Source organism: Poecilia mexicana, unplaced genomic scaffold (genome assembly GCF_051168715.1).
Source record: "Poecilia mexicana isolate PSO_F unplaced genomic scaffold, ASM5116871v1 scaffold_5, whole genome shotgun sequence".
In the NCBI taxonomy this organism is placed as follows: Eukaryota; Metazoa; Chordata; class Actinopteri; order Cyprinodontiformes; family Poeciliidae; genus Poecilia; species Poecilia mexicana.
This window is the reverse complement of record NW_028263374.1, coordinates 6,202,707-6,218,308: the sequence shown is the minus strand read 5'-3', so window position 1 is coordinate 6,218,308 and position 15,602 is coordinate 6,202,707. Positions and strand designations below refer to the sequence as shown.

At 38.0% G+C, this 15,602-nt stretch overlaps 1 protein-coding gene across 1 annotated transcript in view; it reads left to right on the top strand.

The window, feature by feature from the left end:
* Window positions 1-6,950: 6,950 nt before the first annotated feature.
* The window catches only part of dnah1 (dynein, axonemal, heavy chain 1), a gene marked incomplete at its 5' end in the record, with an annotated part of 36,244 nt that continues 27,592 nt past the window's right edge, over window positions 6,951-15,602 (top strand). Inside the window, 17 exons of the mRNA XM_088005965.1 lie at window positions 6,951-7,129; window positions 7,236-7,386; window positions 7,531-7,645; window positions 7,764-7,846; window positions 7,967-8,030; window positions 9,157-9,412; window positions 9,518-9,675; window positions 9,780-9,991; window positions 10,867-11,144; window positions 11,289-11,439; window positions 11,557-11,747; window positions 12,618-12,840; window positions 12,955-13,074; window positions 13,170-13,252; window positions 14,270-14,411; window positions 15,083-15,238; window positions 15,387-15,585. Coding sequence (XP_087862091.1) covers window positions 6,951-7,129; window positions 7,236-7,386; window positions 7,531-7,645; window positions 7,764-7,846; window positions 7,967-8,030; window positions 9,157-9,412; window positions 9,518-9,675; window positions 9,780-9,991; window positions 10,867-11,144; window positions 11,289-11,439; window positions 11,557-11,747; window positions 12,618-12,840; window positions 12,955-13,074; window positions 13,170-13,252; window positions 14,270-14,411; window positions 15,083-15,238; window positions 15,387-15,585 — 2,761 coding nt within the window. The remainder of the gene's footprint in view (window positions 7,130-7,235; window positions 7,387-7,530; window positions 7,646-7,763; window positions 7,847-7,966; window positions 8,031-9,156; window positions 9,413-9,517; window positions 9,676-9,779; window positions 9,992-10,866; window positions 11,145-11,288; window positions 11,440-11,556; window positions 11,748-12,617; window positions 12,841-12,954; window positions 13,075-13,169; window positions 13,253-14,269; window positions 14,412-15,082; window positions 15,239-15,386; window positions 15,586-15,602) is intronic.

Below are 15,602 nucleotides of genomic sequence, written 5' to 3'. Positions count from 1 at the left end.
CTTAAAATACATTATATTCACTTTACTGTACAACCATAAACATGAACGTATTTATTTAAATTTTTGTAATAAACAGTAGAAGGAAAATGCGGAAGAGAAAAGAGCCATTGAAGAAAAACAAAAATAAGTCTGACTTAATGAATTTAAAATACAATGCTTAAGAAGAAGCTGTCAGTTTAGAGGCACTTTGACTTTTAAGTCAGAATTCCTTATTTTATTTTAGCTGTCCTAATCCCTTTCCATAGGAAAATGATTTGTGGTTTTTAAAATATTTTTCAAATATTGAGTCGGCGCTTTCTACACATTTTGCTGCAAATGCAGGTGCATGTTTTTTGGAGCTAAATATTTTTGCCCAGTCATGAAAACAACTCCGTCTTAGTCAGGCTTATCCATTCCAACACATGGATGAGCTTTTCTACAAACCCAAATGAGTCTAGAAATCATTAAGTCAAAAGTACCCATTGTCCGCTAAAACTATTTTATTTTTTCCATCTTAAGGAAAAAGAAAAAGCAAAACATTAACGCTGTTGCTTTAAGTGTCCTCGTATTGTTTTGTGGCTTTAGATTTGAACGTCAGTATAGATGTGAAACATAAAAATTGCCCCAGATGTTTGGCCAGTTCAAAGAAAAACAAAATATTTCCTGAAATTGTCTGGTTATTTGTTTAATTTTTTTTTTTATTTCTGACAAAAGCAGAATACAGATCAGCCTTTCTTTTCAAGTTTCCTCAATGCCTGAGCCCTGACGTGCTTTTGAAGAAAAAGAAACAACGAATATTTTTGGGGTCATTTACTATTAAATTAAACGCTGGTATGTGATTTATGAAGGGCAAATGCTTTGTGGTGTCCCTGACATTTCACAGTTCAAAAACATTTAAATTTATCCCTTCAAAAAAAAAAAAAGCTCCCAGCTGCATCGGCTATTCAAACAGGTCCTACTCCCACTAAAAAAAACTGCTGAAAAGCATAAATCCTTAACTTTTCCAATTCTCAGTTAAGCATTCTTCAGTGTTGGCCAATCACGTAACATTCAGCCTGAGTTTGTGGTTGTGGCAATGTGACACAATATGAGACTGTTCACGGTGTGTGATTATTTATTTTATGGCATCTAATAAGTTTTGTTCTTTCATCTGTCTCTCTTCTTATTTTTTTTTTTTTTTGTAATGCTCCAAACTAAAATCCCACTTCGTCGTGTTCTCTTTTCGTCTCGCACATGTGCGAATAAAAATCTACATGTTTGTGAAAGATCAAGTTATTCCTGTTTAAAACATGTGAGCATGCTGCTCATTACTTTTATCACCAGACAGACATATTTTTGGGCTGGCTCGAAATGATTTAGTGTCCACTTCTGGCTCGGCCCAAAACACAGAAATGAGCTTTCCATGTTTTTACATCTGACCTGTGTGGATTTGTGTGTCTAAGAACGACGGAGGTAATGGTTAAAACATAGAATCAAATCACGGATGTGGGTCTGGCGAGCCCTAAAAAGAATTTCGCTCCACTTTGGTGTGCTTTTTGATTTCTGAGAAGGCTTTCAAATGGCAGGTTTCGTTTGACTTAAAGCCGAAGTTTAAGGTCAGGGTTTAATGTGGGGGGGCTGTTAAACATTTTTAAGAGCGGCAAGTGCGATAAACGTCTGTGCAAGTAAATTACATAGAGCTCATTTAGGCTTTCACATGCAAGACATGTTCAATCTTAAGCGGACCAGGCTGTAGTTAGGAATAATTTTGTATCATATACGGCAGTGCAAAAACAACCACAAGCAATAAAGTGTTTGTTTAAAAAGTCACCGTAAAAACTAGGGTAAACAACATGTGTTCTAGTGTGGGTGCAATTCATTGAAAAGTGTCTTCCCCCCACCCCATTTTTAATAATGTTTAAATGTATCTTTACTGAGGCATTTTAGCTGCTAGAAATCAATTACTCACCTAGATAGGTTACCAGGATGTTCTTTCTCTAGCATAACAGTGAAAGTTGTTTGATGAAACAGTCGGATCAATAAGCTGCTACTCCTGTTTCTAGCCCATTTAACCGTCACAGTCTAACCTAAGCATGACTGAAACAGTGGAAATTGTAAGTTTGATTCAGTCCCCTCCCTTGTGCATGCCATGCAGACATACCATACAGAAAAGGAACATCATGAGACGAAGCCAGAGCGATTCAACAGTTGTGAGGGGAAAAAGAAATGGTGTAACTCAGTGTAATGATGACGGTGCTGAAAAGCTACAGAATGAATAAATTAAAATATGCTCTAAGGATTAATACATTTCCAACCAGTTTGGCCAACAGACACGGTGATGCTAATGAGGATGACAGAGCCTGTTTGGCTCGCGCAGTTCTTGGCAATACCAGTGAAAGTATCTTATGTAGATATATATATAAAAAGAACACTTTCCATTTCACTCTACCAAACGAGGCTTCAGTTGAGATGAAGATGGCTTGTTAATGGCTGGGATCTGTGTTCAATATTTGTCCACACATTCATCTCCCCTCATGCTAACTTGAAACATTGAACCCCTCCATGTCCTTTCTCTGTTGGACTCTTTTATTTATGTTTTGTGACTTTCTAATGAGCTCAAGATTTAAATTTTGTCACCAGCTCCCCTCACATAAACACATACATCAGCAGGCAGACATTCAAACAAAGACACAGCCAGCTGATAACTCTTTTCGTCGCCCTCCCGCTCAAACTAGTGCAGATTATATTTTCCCTACAACGACACGAACAGACACGTGTTAAAGACGCCGTTCACTGTTTTCTTTCCCTCCTGCCTCACACTCTGTATTCGATGAAAAACTGACTGCCTCATATTGCAAATCACGTCAGACCTCATATGTAAAGGAAAGAGCTAATGTCAACATAGTAAAGGGGAAATAATAAATTAAAGTTCCTTGCTCCCCTCCCCCCCCAACCAGTGGGAGTCAGCATTGCTTAGACGAGCAGACACAAATCTGATGCTTTAATAATTCAAATCAATTTTCATTTTCTGATCTCATGGCTTTTTCCTCACTATTTGGAGCCTTTTTACAGCCCCTGGGTACCGACTTTGGTTTCACTCCAAAAGCCACACAATGAAGTAGAGTTAATGAGAGGAGAAATCAGAGACAGCTGCTCGAGGTTGAGGGACGCAGACTGGGGGGGGGGGGCTCTAGACTGCTCCTTCTGCCTGATCCAGTGGGCTGCTGGGCTCTGAGGCCCCTCTCAGCCAATCAGAGCTCTTCTTTACTGGCACGCCAACTCCACCTGTGTGCCATCCCGAGCCACAATAACGGTTTAAACGTGTGGTTAACTGCGAAGGACACTGTTCATCAACAGCATGTCATCTCACCTTGTAGGTTTTGCATTTGTACCAGACTCTTTCCATTTTTTTTTTTTTCATTTTTAAAGATGTTGCTTTAAAACCCTAACTTCCTTTAAACTTCTCCACAATTTTACCCTCGATCTGTCTGTCATGCTTCTTGGTCTTCCTGTTGTTCTGTGATGTTCTGTAGCTTTGCTGAGCTTGACTTGTGCACATGTGGACTTAATTTTTTAATCAAGTCAATTCTGAAGACAAGTTGCTGCAACAGATTTGCTTTGAAGGACGTCGGCAATGGCGCCGGTGCAAAAGCATGCCACACGTTTCAGATTTTAATAATAAAAAAATACCCACTTCACTAACAGGCACTACTCTCTTAATCTATTAACAGAAAATTCTAATAAAATAAATCAATGTTTGTAGTTGTTGAATTGGTTAATGTGAAAAAATGAAAGGGAAGATAAATATGTTTTCAATCCACTGTTTATCTGAAAAAAATGAAGAGAAATTCATGATTTTCTCCAAAACAATACATAGGCAATTTTTTTTTACCCCATATAAATGGAACCTGTACTGTTAAGATCACAGGATCTTTTATTTTCCTGCATCTGGACTCAGGATAAAAACACAACCATAGAGTACCAGGTGGCACAGCTGTGGTTACTGTAGAATATACGTTTCTGTGGAGGGTCTAAGCAGGAATTCTGTGCAGCTGCTTCTTGCCCACAAGTTGTGACAGAGGGGGTTGGCTGGGGTTTGATCCTGTTGGTGAACATCTGGTGAACTGAGCAACCCGTGCTGATGTCATTAATGTGCAGTTAGTGATTTTCACTTTAAAAAAAAAAAAGGAATTGATGATTCCTTGACCTTCCAGAGATCATGAAAACAATCTACACTGACATTCTTTTGAGAAAGATGTTCTGTTGAACCTTAATTCCAGCAGAAAGTCAGCCAGGCTTGTAGATTGAAAAGAATGAGGATTACAGGGTGAATCAAGTTTTTTTTTTAGTTTTTTTAAAAAATTTTTTAGGTTTAACGAGTTTGGCTTAACCAGAGCTGCTAGCCACAACTTTACATTTAGGTCTTATCTCCATGGTGGCCTCCAAGCTCCACAGTGGATGCAGGCATTGTCAGGCAAACATTGGTAGAAAAACCAGGTTTTAAGGACCGCCACCTCATGAGAGACTTGTGGTTTTCATGCGGTTTTCTTTGGAACTCCAGTCTTTTACATGGATTTATTTAATAGCTCTAGCATGTGGCAATCGTTAATAACCTATTGTGGTTAGCATGTTCTGAGCGCCGACGCTGCTCTGATTTAATATTCCCATTATTAGATGTGGGTTGTTTAGATCCTCAGAGACAGTGTTAAGTGTGATTTTCATATCTTGTTAAAGTGAGGTCATTTCTTTGGAAATGTAGCTCTTCTGGGACACAAAGGATCTGATGACCTCCATTAAACATTTCACCAAGAATGTCTTATTGATTGGCTGGGGGAAAAAAAGCCTGTACTTACATAGTGATAGTTGTTAAGTCCAGAGAACCCCAAAGCACTTCACATTACATTCAATTTATCCATTTACCATGCCTTAACAAACGGACCTACATATTAATGTTTATTTTCTCATAAAAACATAATAAACTCCACCATCTTCTTCCAAAAGGTTCTTCTTTCTGATGCACCTGTAATAATATGGAGACTTGTGACAGTAGTGGTTAAATTACTTACTAGAGGAAAATAAATAACCAGAAACAGCCTGACTCAAATAAGTTACTGATCAATAAATAACAGTAAATTATTCTGTAAATTATAGTAAATTAGTAAATTATTCTGTGACCGCCAATATTTCGTTTCGAGTCATAAATTCAGAGTTCAGATGATACTTTTTATACTTTTATACTGGAGGAGGCAGAGCGTCACCAGAAACAGTGAAGGTCAACAATATCTCGGTTTGCTCCGGTTTCTTTCTTTTTTCTTTTACTACTATCTCCTACCAAACTTACGTTGTTGACGTAGCATGCTCTTCTCTTACACAGGTCAAGTTGTGCTGTAAATACGCAACAGCGCCTCCTACGGTCAAAGCGTACAGCAGTACTGAATCTCCATGGCAACAGCGAGCAACTTTACTGTTACTGTGGATAACTAAACCGAGATTTGTGGCGTTCAGCGTGACGTTAGCTTTGACTTTTATATAAAATAAGTCGGGTCAGTGTTACAGTTTACGGTAGGGCACTGTATTCACTTCACTTCATGTCATTTAACTTTTCTTTTTTTTTAGACAATTTCGTAGCAACGTATTAAAAAAGCCAACCGTTTAATAGTCGTTGAATTTGCACCTATTAGCTTTGGAATCCTACCGTTGATGGCGTGGCAGCCTGGCATTCCTTTAAATAGACAAGAAAGATCCGAAACCACCAATGATACCCACAAGACCTCCGGGAGAAAAGCCTGCTTTTGTAAGGCACAGAGTTAGAGAACTAGTGCCCCGTGAATCGTCCTTCGGACTGGAATTTGCTATTCAGAAGGCATCAGAGGGTGAGGATATTGTAGCTATAAGTGAATTAGTGCAGCATTTATGTGTATGCAAATAATAGCATTCCAGATATATTTTATCTGAACGTTTTCTCACGTCAAACAAACTTCACTTTATTATATTGAGATTCTAATGCTACAACACAAAGTGTTCTATAATTGTGAGGTGGATGAAAAGTGTTTTCCAAAGTTTTTACACAAGAAAATTGGAAAAGTTTTGTATGCCTTTTAGGAATTGTGTACTATGTGTGGGGGAATGTAGTCATTACATAAAGATTTGTCCGATTTATAATACTAATAAACTGATTATTTGAGCAAACCTTATAAACGTACAGCAGGATTTTACTGTTTGAATAAGTTTTTCTGTAGTTTGTTACATGAGCATCAGTAATTATTAATTTAATTGAAAATATGACAAAATGCAAGTCTAGTATTTACTATTAAGCAGTGCTGAACTATAGTTTAGTTCTTAGTAACAGCAAGAAGGTCCTGGGTTCAAAACCCAGCCAATTAGGTTGTGTGTTTTCCCCTTCTAGGTAAGTAACTTCCTTTGTATTTTTTTTCACTAATGTTCTCCAACAAACCCTTGATGCAGGTGGAGTCTATTTGATAAGTAGATAACTTCTGAAGACAACGGGTTATGCTGAATTTTATTGTATAAATAGTTATGTGAGTTTTATTTTTCTTTGCCAAAAATTTGAAAATCACTTTTTCTTTTTTCTTTTCTTCCCACTTCACAAAGTTTGCCACTTTGTGATCGGCAGTCACATAAAGTTCTAAGTAAGCACACGTCACTTGTCCCCAGCCCCACTGTTATTCTTAGATTAATCAAATTTAAGTCAGCGATGTTGTCCTACAAAGAGGGGCGTCCTTGTCTGTCTTCAAGAAACTCACTAAGACCCAGCTCTTCAGAGGGCATCTCCTACGCTCGCTTCGGATTGAAACGTCTACCAATTTATAAAACAAAATAAAAAGATATTGAATTTTTTTTTTTTTTAGTTGTAACATGAAAAGTATAAAAACAAATTATATTTTTGCAAATTGCTGTACAGATAGTATTTTTTTTTTTTCAAATAAGCACACAGTAGCTCTACTTAAAATAACTTAATTGGGTCATAGTAAAAGAAACTCCTCTCCACGCTATGTGTCATAACAGGAGTTTTCACTTCTCCATGGGACCTCTGCATTGACAACAGTCTTCAAGAAGATCCGTATTTCGCCGTCGGTGGCGACACACCCAAGGTTCAGATTCCTTACATAACCATCCCTGGACACGCTCCTCGACAGTTAGTGGAAGAGAGGTATGAGCTGTTTTTGTGATAAAGATTATAAAGAATGTTCTTTTTTTATATCAAATAATAATTCGATTTAAGGTCTTTGTTTTTCTTTTTTTCTTTCTCTTACCAGACTTCGTCGAGGATACTTGGTTTTAGACTTACTTCAACTCCTGGCAGAAAAAGGCATAAGGTCTAACAACTTGATGCCAGCGCTGCCAGAAAAGCAGGATGATTCTGAACCTCAGTCATACAAGCTGGTGTCACCCTTCCTTCCACTTGAGGTAAATATAGTGTTACTGCTGCAGTACTTCTATGGCAGCCATCTCACATATATGTATTGCGTTCTTTAAAATGCCCACATCCTCCTTGTTCTTTTTGTTTGATGTGGTTTTTTTATTTTTTATTGTTTTTTTGTATTTTATGAGATATTTGACAATGATGATTACGAATGCCGGACACCAGAAAGCTGGCTCGCTATGGGCAAAAACGAAGAATGGCCTGATCAAAAGCCTATTCCTGCATTGGCCTTGCTGCTTACTGGTGATTACGTTCTCTTTGGTGCAAAATTATTTCTCTACAGTATAAATTCATAGATTTTTTTTAAATATATAGTTTTAGTCACAATTTGTGTCTTTGTCTTTTTTCCAACGTGATTCAGAAAGTTCATACCCTGAGTACAAATGGCACTTAGTTGGGGTTCTTGACTATTGCACGAAAAAATGTCAGTACCTAGTGGAGGAGGTTCTTAGGGAGGAGATGGAGGAGGAAGAGGAGGAGGAGAAGGAAGGGAAGGAGGAGGAGGAGGTGGAGAAGAAGGAGAAGGAAGACAAGAAGGAAGAAGAGGAGGAAGAGGAGGAGGAGTTGCTTGAAGACAGCACTAAGAAAGATAAGGAATTAAAACCTGTTGAAAAAAGGCACAAGAAAGGTAAGTAGTTCGTTTGTTTTTCTTGCGTAGAGTAGTGACAGTACTTGATATATTTTTGACAGCAGATATTTGCATAAACAGAATCTTTTGTTCACACTGTCTGACTAATCACAGTCAGAAGAGTCTTACCTAAACAACAGGGACTCTATGTGTGAGTAGGCAACTTTTCATCAGAGCTGACAGACGCCACATGTGGAATACCCCAAGGTTCCCGCATGTCCTGCAGTCCTGCAGCCCTCCTTTTTTAATATAGACATACACCTGCTAGCTGAGACTATAGTAAGATTAGTTAGCATAACTACGCAGATGACACATGATTCTACATTACATCCATGCGTGGAAGTGTTGTGTAGATCAAATCAAAGCGTAGATGTGCCATAACGTTTTTTCAGACAGACAGAAACAAAACTGAAGTTATCTTTGGACATAGAGAAGAACAAGGCCTGCAAGCCTGAGAAAACCATTCCCACTGCGAAGTATGGGAGAAGCAGTATGATGATTTGCAGCAGAAGGGACTGGCTAAATAAATGACATTTAACCCATTTATTTAGCAATAAATAAATGGGTTAAATTTATTTAAGACTTTGTGGACAACTACTGTTAAGGATTACCCAAAACAAAGTTACTTAAGGGAAACAAAGTCAATGTATTGGATTGGCCATCAGAAAACCCTAATCTTAGTACAAAAAAAAAAAAAAAAAAAAAAAAAGCAAGCATAGGTAGGAAGTCAGCTTACAAACCTGACTCAGACAAAACCAGTTCTGACTGGATAAATAGGCAAACTTCCACCAAACTATTGTGAAATGATAGCCCTAAACGTGCCAGATAGTTAAAAACTGACAATTTCACAAATTAGTAATGAAATTAATCTAATCTATAGAATTTGACGAAAACTAAAAAATGAAAAAAAAAATCTCAACAATGATCTCACTTTTAATTCTGTCAGTGAGCAAACTGCAATAATTTTAGCAATCCCAACAGACCTAAAACAGGAAATATTTAGTTTTATTTAATGTCAGAGAGTGTTGAATACAGGGCTTTATACACAGTACATGAAAACATCTGACTACAGCTGTATTTTACAGTTTTTATTTTTTGATAAAATAAACTAACCACTTTGCCACAGACATGACCATTTTGTATGGAGGCACTCAGCACTGGATACCGAGGATCAGGCTGTTGTTCAAAGCTGAGGATCCTCGAATCTTTGCAAACCGAATCGAGTCTGCTCTTCGTTTGAGAAAGGACGGAGAAATTCAGCTCCTCTACAGCACGTCTGTAGACTGCATGCCCATCTGGGAGGCAAATCCGTCCCTCAGTCATGCCAGTCTGCAACGGATCAAGGAACTTGTAAAGTCTGCTTGCGGCTTTAACGGGAAATTGTGAGTAATGTCTTTCCCAGTCAGTCCTTTCGTTGTTGCCTGTTTGTAATGCTTTTCTGACAGAACACAGAAAAGGGTCAAAGAAGTCTATGTTTTTATGTGCAGCTTTGAGAGATGTATAAAAAACTTGGAGAACCAGGCCAAGCTGGAATATGACCGGGTTATGAACCGCATGGTGTTTGACAGTACTGTGATGGCCTTCTCAGAGGAGTTTTCAGACATTATATTGCCACAAAAAAATCCTGAGAAAATACCAGAAAATAGTAAGCTCCTTTTTTTTTTTTTTAATCAACATGTACTTTTTTTTTTTTTTGAAGATGAAGGGTCACTCTCAGAAACTAAACCCTGGGTTCTTTTACTCGTACAGTATGCATTCCAGTTCCTCCCCTTCACTATAAGATAAAGCAAAATGAATTTGCCCAGAACTCTCTGCTCAACCTACCTGAGGTGATTGCTGTGATACATGACATTTTGGACACGTGCCACAAAGTGACAGACATGAAGCTGTTCGACGTGACGATCGTCAAACTACAGCGAGTGGATGAATTTGTACGCATCCAGTCTCAAGTTCAAAATGGGGTAAGTAAGCTCGCAGTACAGATATGCTTTTCCGTCTCAGTCATTTATTAAAAGTGCAGTCAATCGATTAAAAATCACTGCGTAACTGTGTAAGCTTGAAATAGAAACACGCATGTTTTCAAAAAATGTTTCATTGCCTAAAACCAAACATCTGAGTTTTCTAGACTTTCATATTCAGAAAGGTTCAAAATAAGTTTTTTTTTTTGTTTGTTTTTTGTTTTTTCAAACGTAATTTAGAAATGTTAACTATAAACTGGTTATAGTGGTTATACTTCAGTGGAAGGGTAATTCATCCATTGCAGTAAGTGTGCTACATTCTACCTTAGTTGTATCTAAACATCCATCGGCGTGCTTATTAAAGCGAGATTTGATGCGGAGCACACCAGTTAGTCTCTTCTCACTCATCTTTTCACTTGCGTTTTCAAGTCTGAATTGTTGACCGCAGTACAAGACCATTTAACGTTCTGCTTTGTAACGCTGCGCGGCAGAGAGGCTTTTAGGTCAAAAACAGATAATGCGATTGGTCTGCATTATGTAATATTAACGTGTTAAACTTTTTAGATGAATTGCATGCATAAGCATATTAACATTGACAGCCCTAGTTAGTAATAACAAAAATGTCTCCAAAAAGTGATTGTAATAAAAATACAGAAGTGTTCTGAGGAAAAAATGTGAACGTTTTGTATAGTTAAATCTAATAAATGAGAGTTTTGTTAAATGATTGAAGAATTTGTAAAATCAAAAGAAAAAAAAATAGCTAGGGGCAGCCCTACTCTGTAGCTATCCAAACCTGATGCTTGAAACTGTCTTTTTCCACACACATTCTTCATCACATGGATTAAAAAAAAGGACCAACACGCTTTCACTTTTTCTAGATAACCGTGTATCTCCAGGAGAAGTGGGTCATCTCACTCAGCGACAGCATCCGCTCCGCTAGCAATTCAATCTCTAAGGTCTTCCCTGAGTATGACTCCGACGAAATCATATACAGACTGATGAAACAGGTGGTCTTCAGAATGAGGAACTCCTTGCGCACCCTTGTGTTAGATTCACTGAAAAACCTGAGCAAGTTCCTTCTGGAATCTTGTCAATGTGGCAAGGATTTTACTGAGGACCTGATCTGGGGAAAAGACCTGATCAATAGCCCTTACAGGTAAGATAAACCACAGGTACTCAGATGATCATTTCCCCAGATAATTGCATTAATGAAAAGCTAACAACTTGTCCTCAAGGTGCACATATGTTGATTGACATTCAGTACTTTGTGAGTAATTTTTCTACATTTGTCTTTACTTAGGTCAAGGAAGAATCCTCTGTTCCTTGTGGATCTGATTCTGGACCAGAACGGGGTTCATTACAGTACTCCCCTTGAAGATTTCGAGACTTTCGTCACAAAACTGTTCAGATCTGCCATTTTGGTCACACACAAAATTCCACAGCTTTACAGGGTAAGCACAAAGCAAACTTTTCTTGTGTATTTACAGTGAAAATCAAGCGCTTTGATATTGACATAAACATAGGTCACCGTAATGTCAAAGATTTAGCTTGGTTCTTCCTCTCACCAGTTTGTGATGAAGAAACTGGTCATCATGGGCAGTTTGTTAATTGAGCCGATGTGTTTCCACGAAAAAGAAGTAACAGAGCTGGAAGAAAAAGTCCGGAATGTTCTAAAGAAAGCAACAATACCTCTCAGGGCCTACGCTGCCAGATATAAAAAATACTTGGACCTACACATTTTGGACATAGACGCTTTCAAGTAAGTTGATTTCCATTGGTGCATAGCAAAGTAGCAGACTTTGAGATCCCTTTTTCGTCACTCAGCTATAGATCCATTAGCAACATGGGATCATCTTTTGCGAGCTTGGTTGAAAAAGCAGAAAACTGGAAATTACCATGACCACCAGCGACTCTGCATGCACTAGGCATGTACCTTTAGAAGTGAATTTTAGAAGTAAAGCTCATTGCTACCCACCAAAATAAGAGTAACTCTTTCCCAAAAGATATGTTGACCTTCAGATTAAAAGCATACATAATTGCAAACATGGGCTTTGGAATGCTGACATATTTAAACCAATCACAAGAAATTATTCAGTTTTTCAAAAGAAAGCTTTGTAATAGTTTTCAAGTTAAAAGTTTCAATTTTAAAGTGTAGATTACTGAAAAAGGATGCTCCACAACACTAAGAGAACTTAGCTGGTCAGGAAAAAGGGATTATGTTGACCATTAAATCAGTTTAAATTATCCTTCAAAGTAGAATACTTCATAGCGTAGATTATTGCAAAAGGGGATTTCGAGTAAGTAAGGCAACTAAATGAGTTATACTGAGTGGGCTTCACATTCCATATGCACACAAGCCTGGAATGAAAATGGAAAATGTTTCACCTGCAAACTCAGATGATCAAAATAAGTTATTTTATTATGAACTGTTTATTATTTTTCTTGTTTTTCTTTTGTTGTTGATGCCGTTTTTATGGATTAGGTCGGAGAGTTGTTTCAAACTTTGATACCATTTTTGCGTCTGACTTTAGGATTTGACAAAATTCAGTTGAGTCTTATTTCTGCTTTAGTTCAAAATGAAGTGATTCTGTCCTCTGAACGATTAATTCTTATTTCATTAATGCTTCAGGACCCTCAATGCAAAGCTGGCCCCTCAAGAGGTGAAGAAACAGGTCGAATATCATCTTAAGAAAATGGAGAAGCTTGAGTTCTCGCTGCCATCCTACATTGTTATTGGTCCATTTTTTGTCCGTGTGCAAGCTGTGCGACAGGCACTCATAAAGAAGCGGTGGTTTTTGGCCAACGCACTCCTGGAAAATCTTGCTGTGATGCTTTCAAAAGAAATCGATGATGTAAGTCATTTGTTCGGAGGCCATTCTTTTTACTTTTCACATGCTGCTTTGTGTACCAGAGTTCACTAGTAGCTCTCTTCTGAAAAGCATATATTATTTTCTGTGTGTGTTTAGGCCTGTGAAAAGTGCATTCTTTTAAGCAGAATGCTACAGGAGAGACCCAACAGCATTGAAGAGCTGACTGAAAAGAGGGAATGGATGAAAGAAATCCCTGACCAGGTTAAGAGTTACAAGGTACAAAACTGAACACCTTAGTGAGTTTAAGCATGTTTATGTTCAATAATAATTTAAGATTTAGACAAATTATCTTCACAACCTATTAACAACAGGAACAACTTTCCAAAATCTTGATGGACTATGAGGTACTGGAAGACCTCAACTTCCTCATTTCAAACGATGATTTTGGCAAAAAGTAAGTGTGTATTCATTATGCTGAAATTACATGCATTAACTTTGTAGGGTTTATACACAGTCTTGAAAAGTATGGAAAAGTTATGAATTTTAGTATTTTGCAGATATGACTTAGTTTTAGAAATGAAAGTTGATAAAGGCAAAGCAGCTGCTTTGTAACACTTTATTTTCTGTGATGTGGTCCTCAAAATAGAACGATTTAACCCAACAAAGATCCATGCATCGATCCATCCATCAAACCGTCCGTCTGTCCTTCAAAGTACTTTGCATTTTGAAAATACATGAAAACTGAATGCAAAATATGGAAATGTCAGTTTAGAAAAGCCTGCAGTTTAGTAACAAAATATCTCAAAGAGCTAAATTTTCGCTTTCTTTGAAATTTAGTGGCTAATTCCAGGACTTTTCTTCTTGTTGCAATTCAAAATTTGCTCTATTGGGAGAGTTTTGTTCTGTGGGTGAGTTTTGAAAAACTGCTCAAATCTATGAGTGATCTTACATGGCCAATTTAAGATTACGGGCAGAGTCTTCACTTTAATTACATTTAAAGATTTTTTTTTTTTCTTTATGGTTTAACAGGGGTGGGCAATCCTGGTCCTCAAGGGCCGGTGTCCTGGAACTCTTAGATGTCTCCCTGGTCCAACACACTTGAATCCAATAGTTGAATCACCTCCTAAGTACAGTCTAGTCCTCAAGAGTCCTGCTAACGACATCATTATTTGACTCAGGTGTGTTGAAGTAGAGATGCATCTAAAAGTTGCAGGAGACCGGCCCTCGAGGCCTGGAGTTGCCCAACCCGGGTTTAGGATATGACAGTGCACAGTAAAAGTGAGTCCTAGAAACATTTACACAAATAGACTTTCTTCCTACGAATGTTCTGTGCCCCCGTTGTTGTCGCAACACCTAATGAGACGCAAAGCCATCATAAGACTGCGCTTTGACTTGATTTGTTGTTTTCAGCTTGGGATCTAAGATGGAACTGTGGCATTATAGGTCCTGTTGCGGTGGCTCTTTTGTGCAGGTGGACAGCTGTTGGGTGGCCACTAAAGATAAACTGTCAAGTGGAGAGAGTACATGCCCAGCATGAGGAAGATGAGAAGCGCTTCAACAAGATCCAACTATCAGACCAAAACAAACTCCAGGAGCAAATTGAGGCGCTGCAGGTTTTCCATCTCTTTTTATCAATCACAATATGTTTTGAGTCCATATAAAAAGGTATTATTTGGATAACTGTCTGGTTGCTTCCTAAAGATGTTCCGCACTCTTTGTCCCAATTTATAACGACCTGGAAAAGTACTAGTACTCCTTCAACTTTTCCACATTGAGTCGCCTTGCAAAGACGCAAATTTCAATGTATTTTGTTAAACCAATTTTCACTGCAGATACAGGTGCAAGTATGTTGAGATGTTACTCCACCAGCTCTCCATATCTACAGTTTTATACTTTTACCCCTTCTTCTTTGCAGAATATATATAAAGCATTTATTGTGATAAATTTCCTATCGTGATAAGAATTTTTAATTTATCATTGTCACAATTGGTTATGTTTAAAACACCCCAAAACTCTCCATATTTTTGAACTCAGTATTTGCTTTGGATGACTTTAATTGCTGTGACACACAGTCATAGAGTTACATTAAGAAAGATGCAATAAATAGTTTGTATTGTCCCTCTTATTGTTATCATGATAGTACCACAAAATATCATGATAGAACTTTTAAATCTATATCGTTCGCATCTACCCACCCGCCCCTTGTGCAACACATTGAATATTTTGCAACACACTGTACTTGTCTTAAAGCAGGTCTTAACATTAAATATACCTTTGTGAACAGGGTGTCGTTGCTGAGTTTGTGGGATATGACGACATTGACCTTGCCCATGAGATCGCCAACAAAGCGAAGCGTGCAAAAGCGCAATTGAAGCAGTGCCAGAGTTTGTCGGAAACCTACAACACCAGAGAGCGTCTGCTTGGTCTACCAATCTCAAATGTAGGTTTATTAGAGAGCTTCAGTGAGAGTGCAATTGACAGGAATCACTCAAAATATGGCTGGGAGTACCTGCTTTTGGTTTTGTTGTTTGTTGGTCATTGTTGTTGGGTTTTTTTTTCAAACTACAAATTATGAATTTTTATTACAGTTTGATCATCTGAATAAGCTAATAAATGACTTCAGGCCTTTTGAAAAGCTCTGGACCACCACGTCTGACTGGCAACGTTGGACAGATGGCTGGTTCAATGACCCACTTACTTCAATCGACTCTGAGCCGCTTGACCGTCTCGTCACAGAAGCCCAACAAACCATGAGTGGTTTAATTAAACAGTTCGAGGGCAATACTGGTTTGCAGCTGATTTGT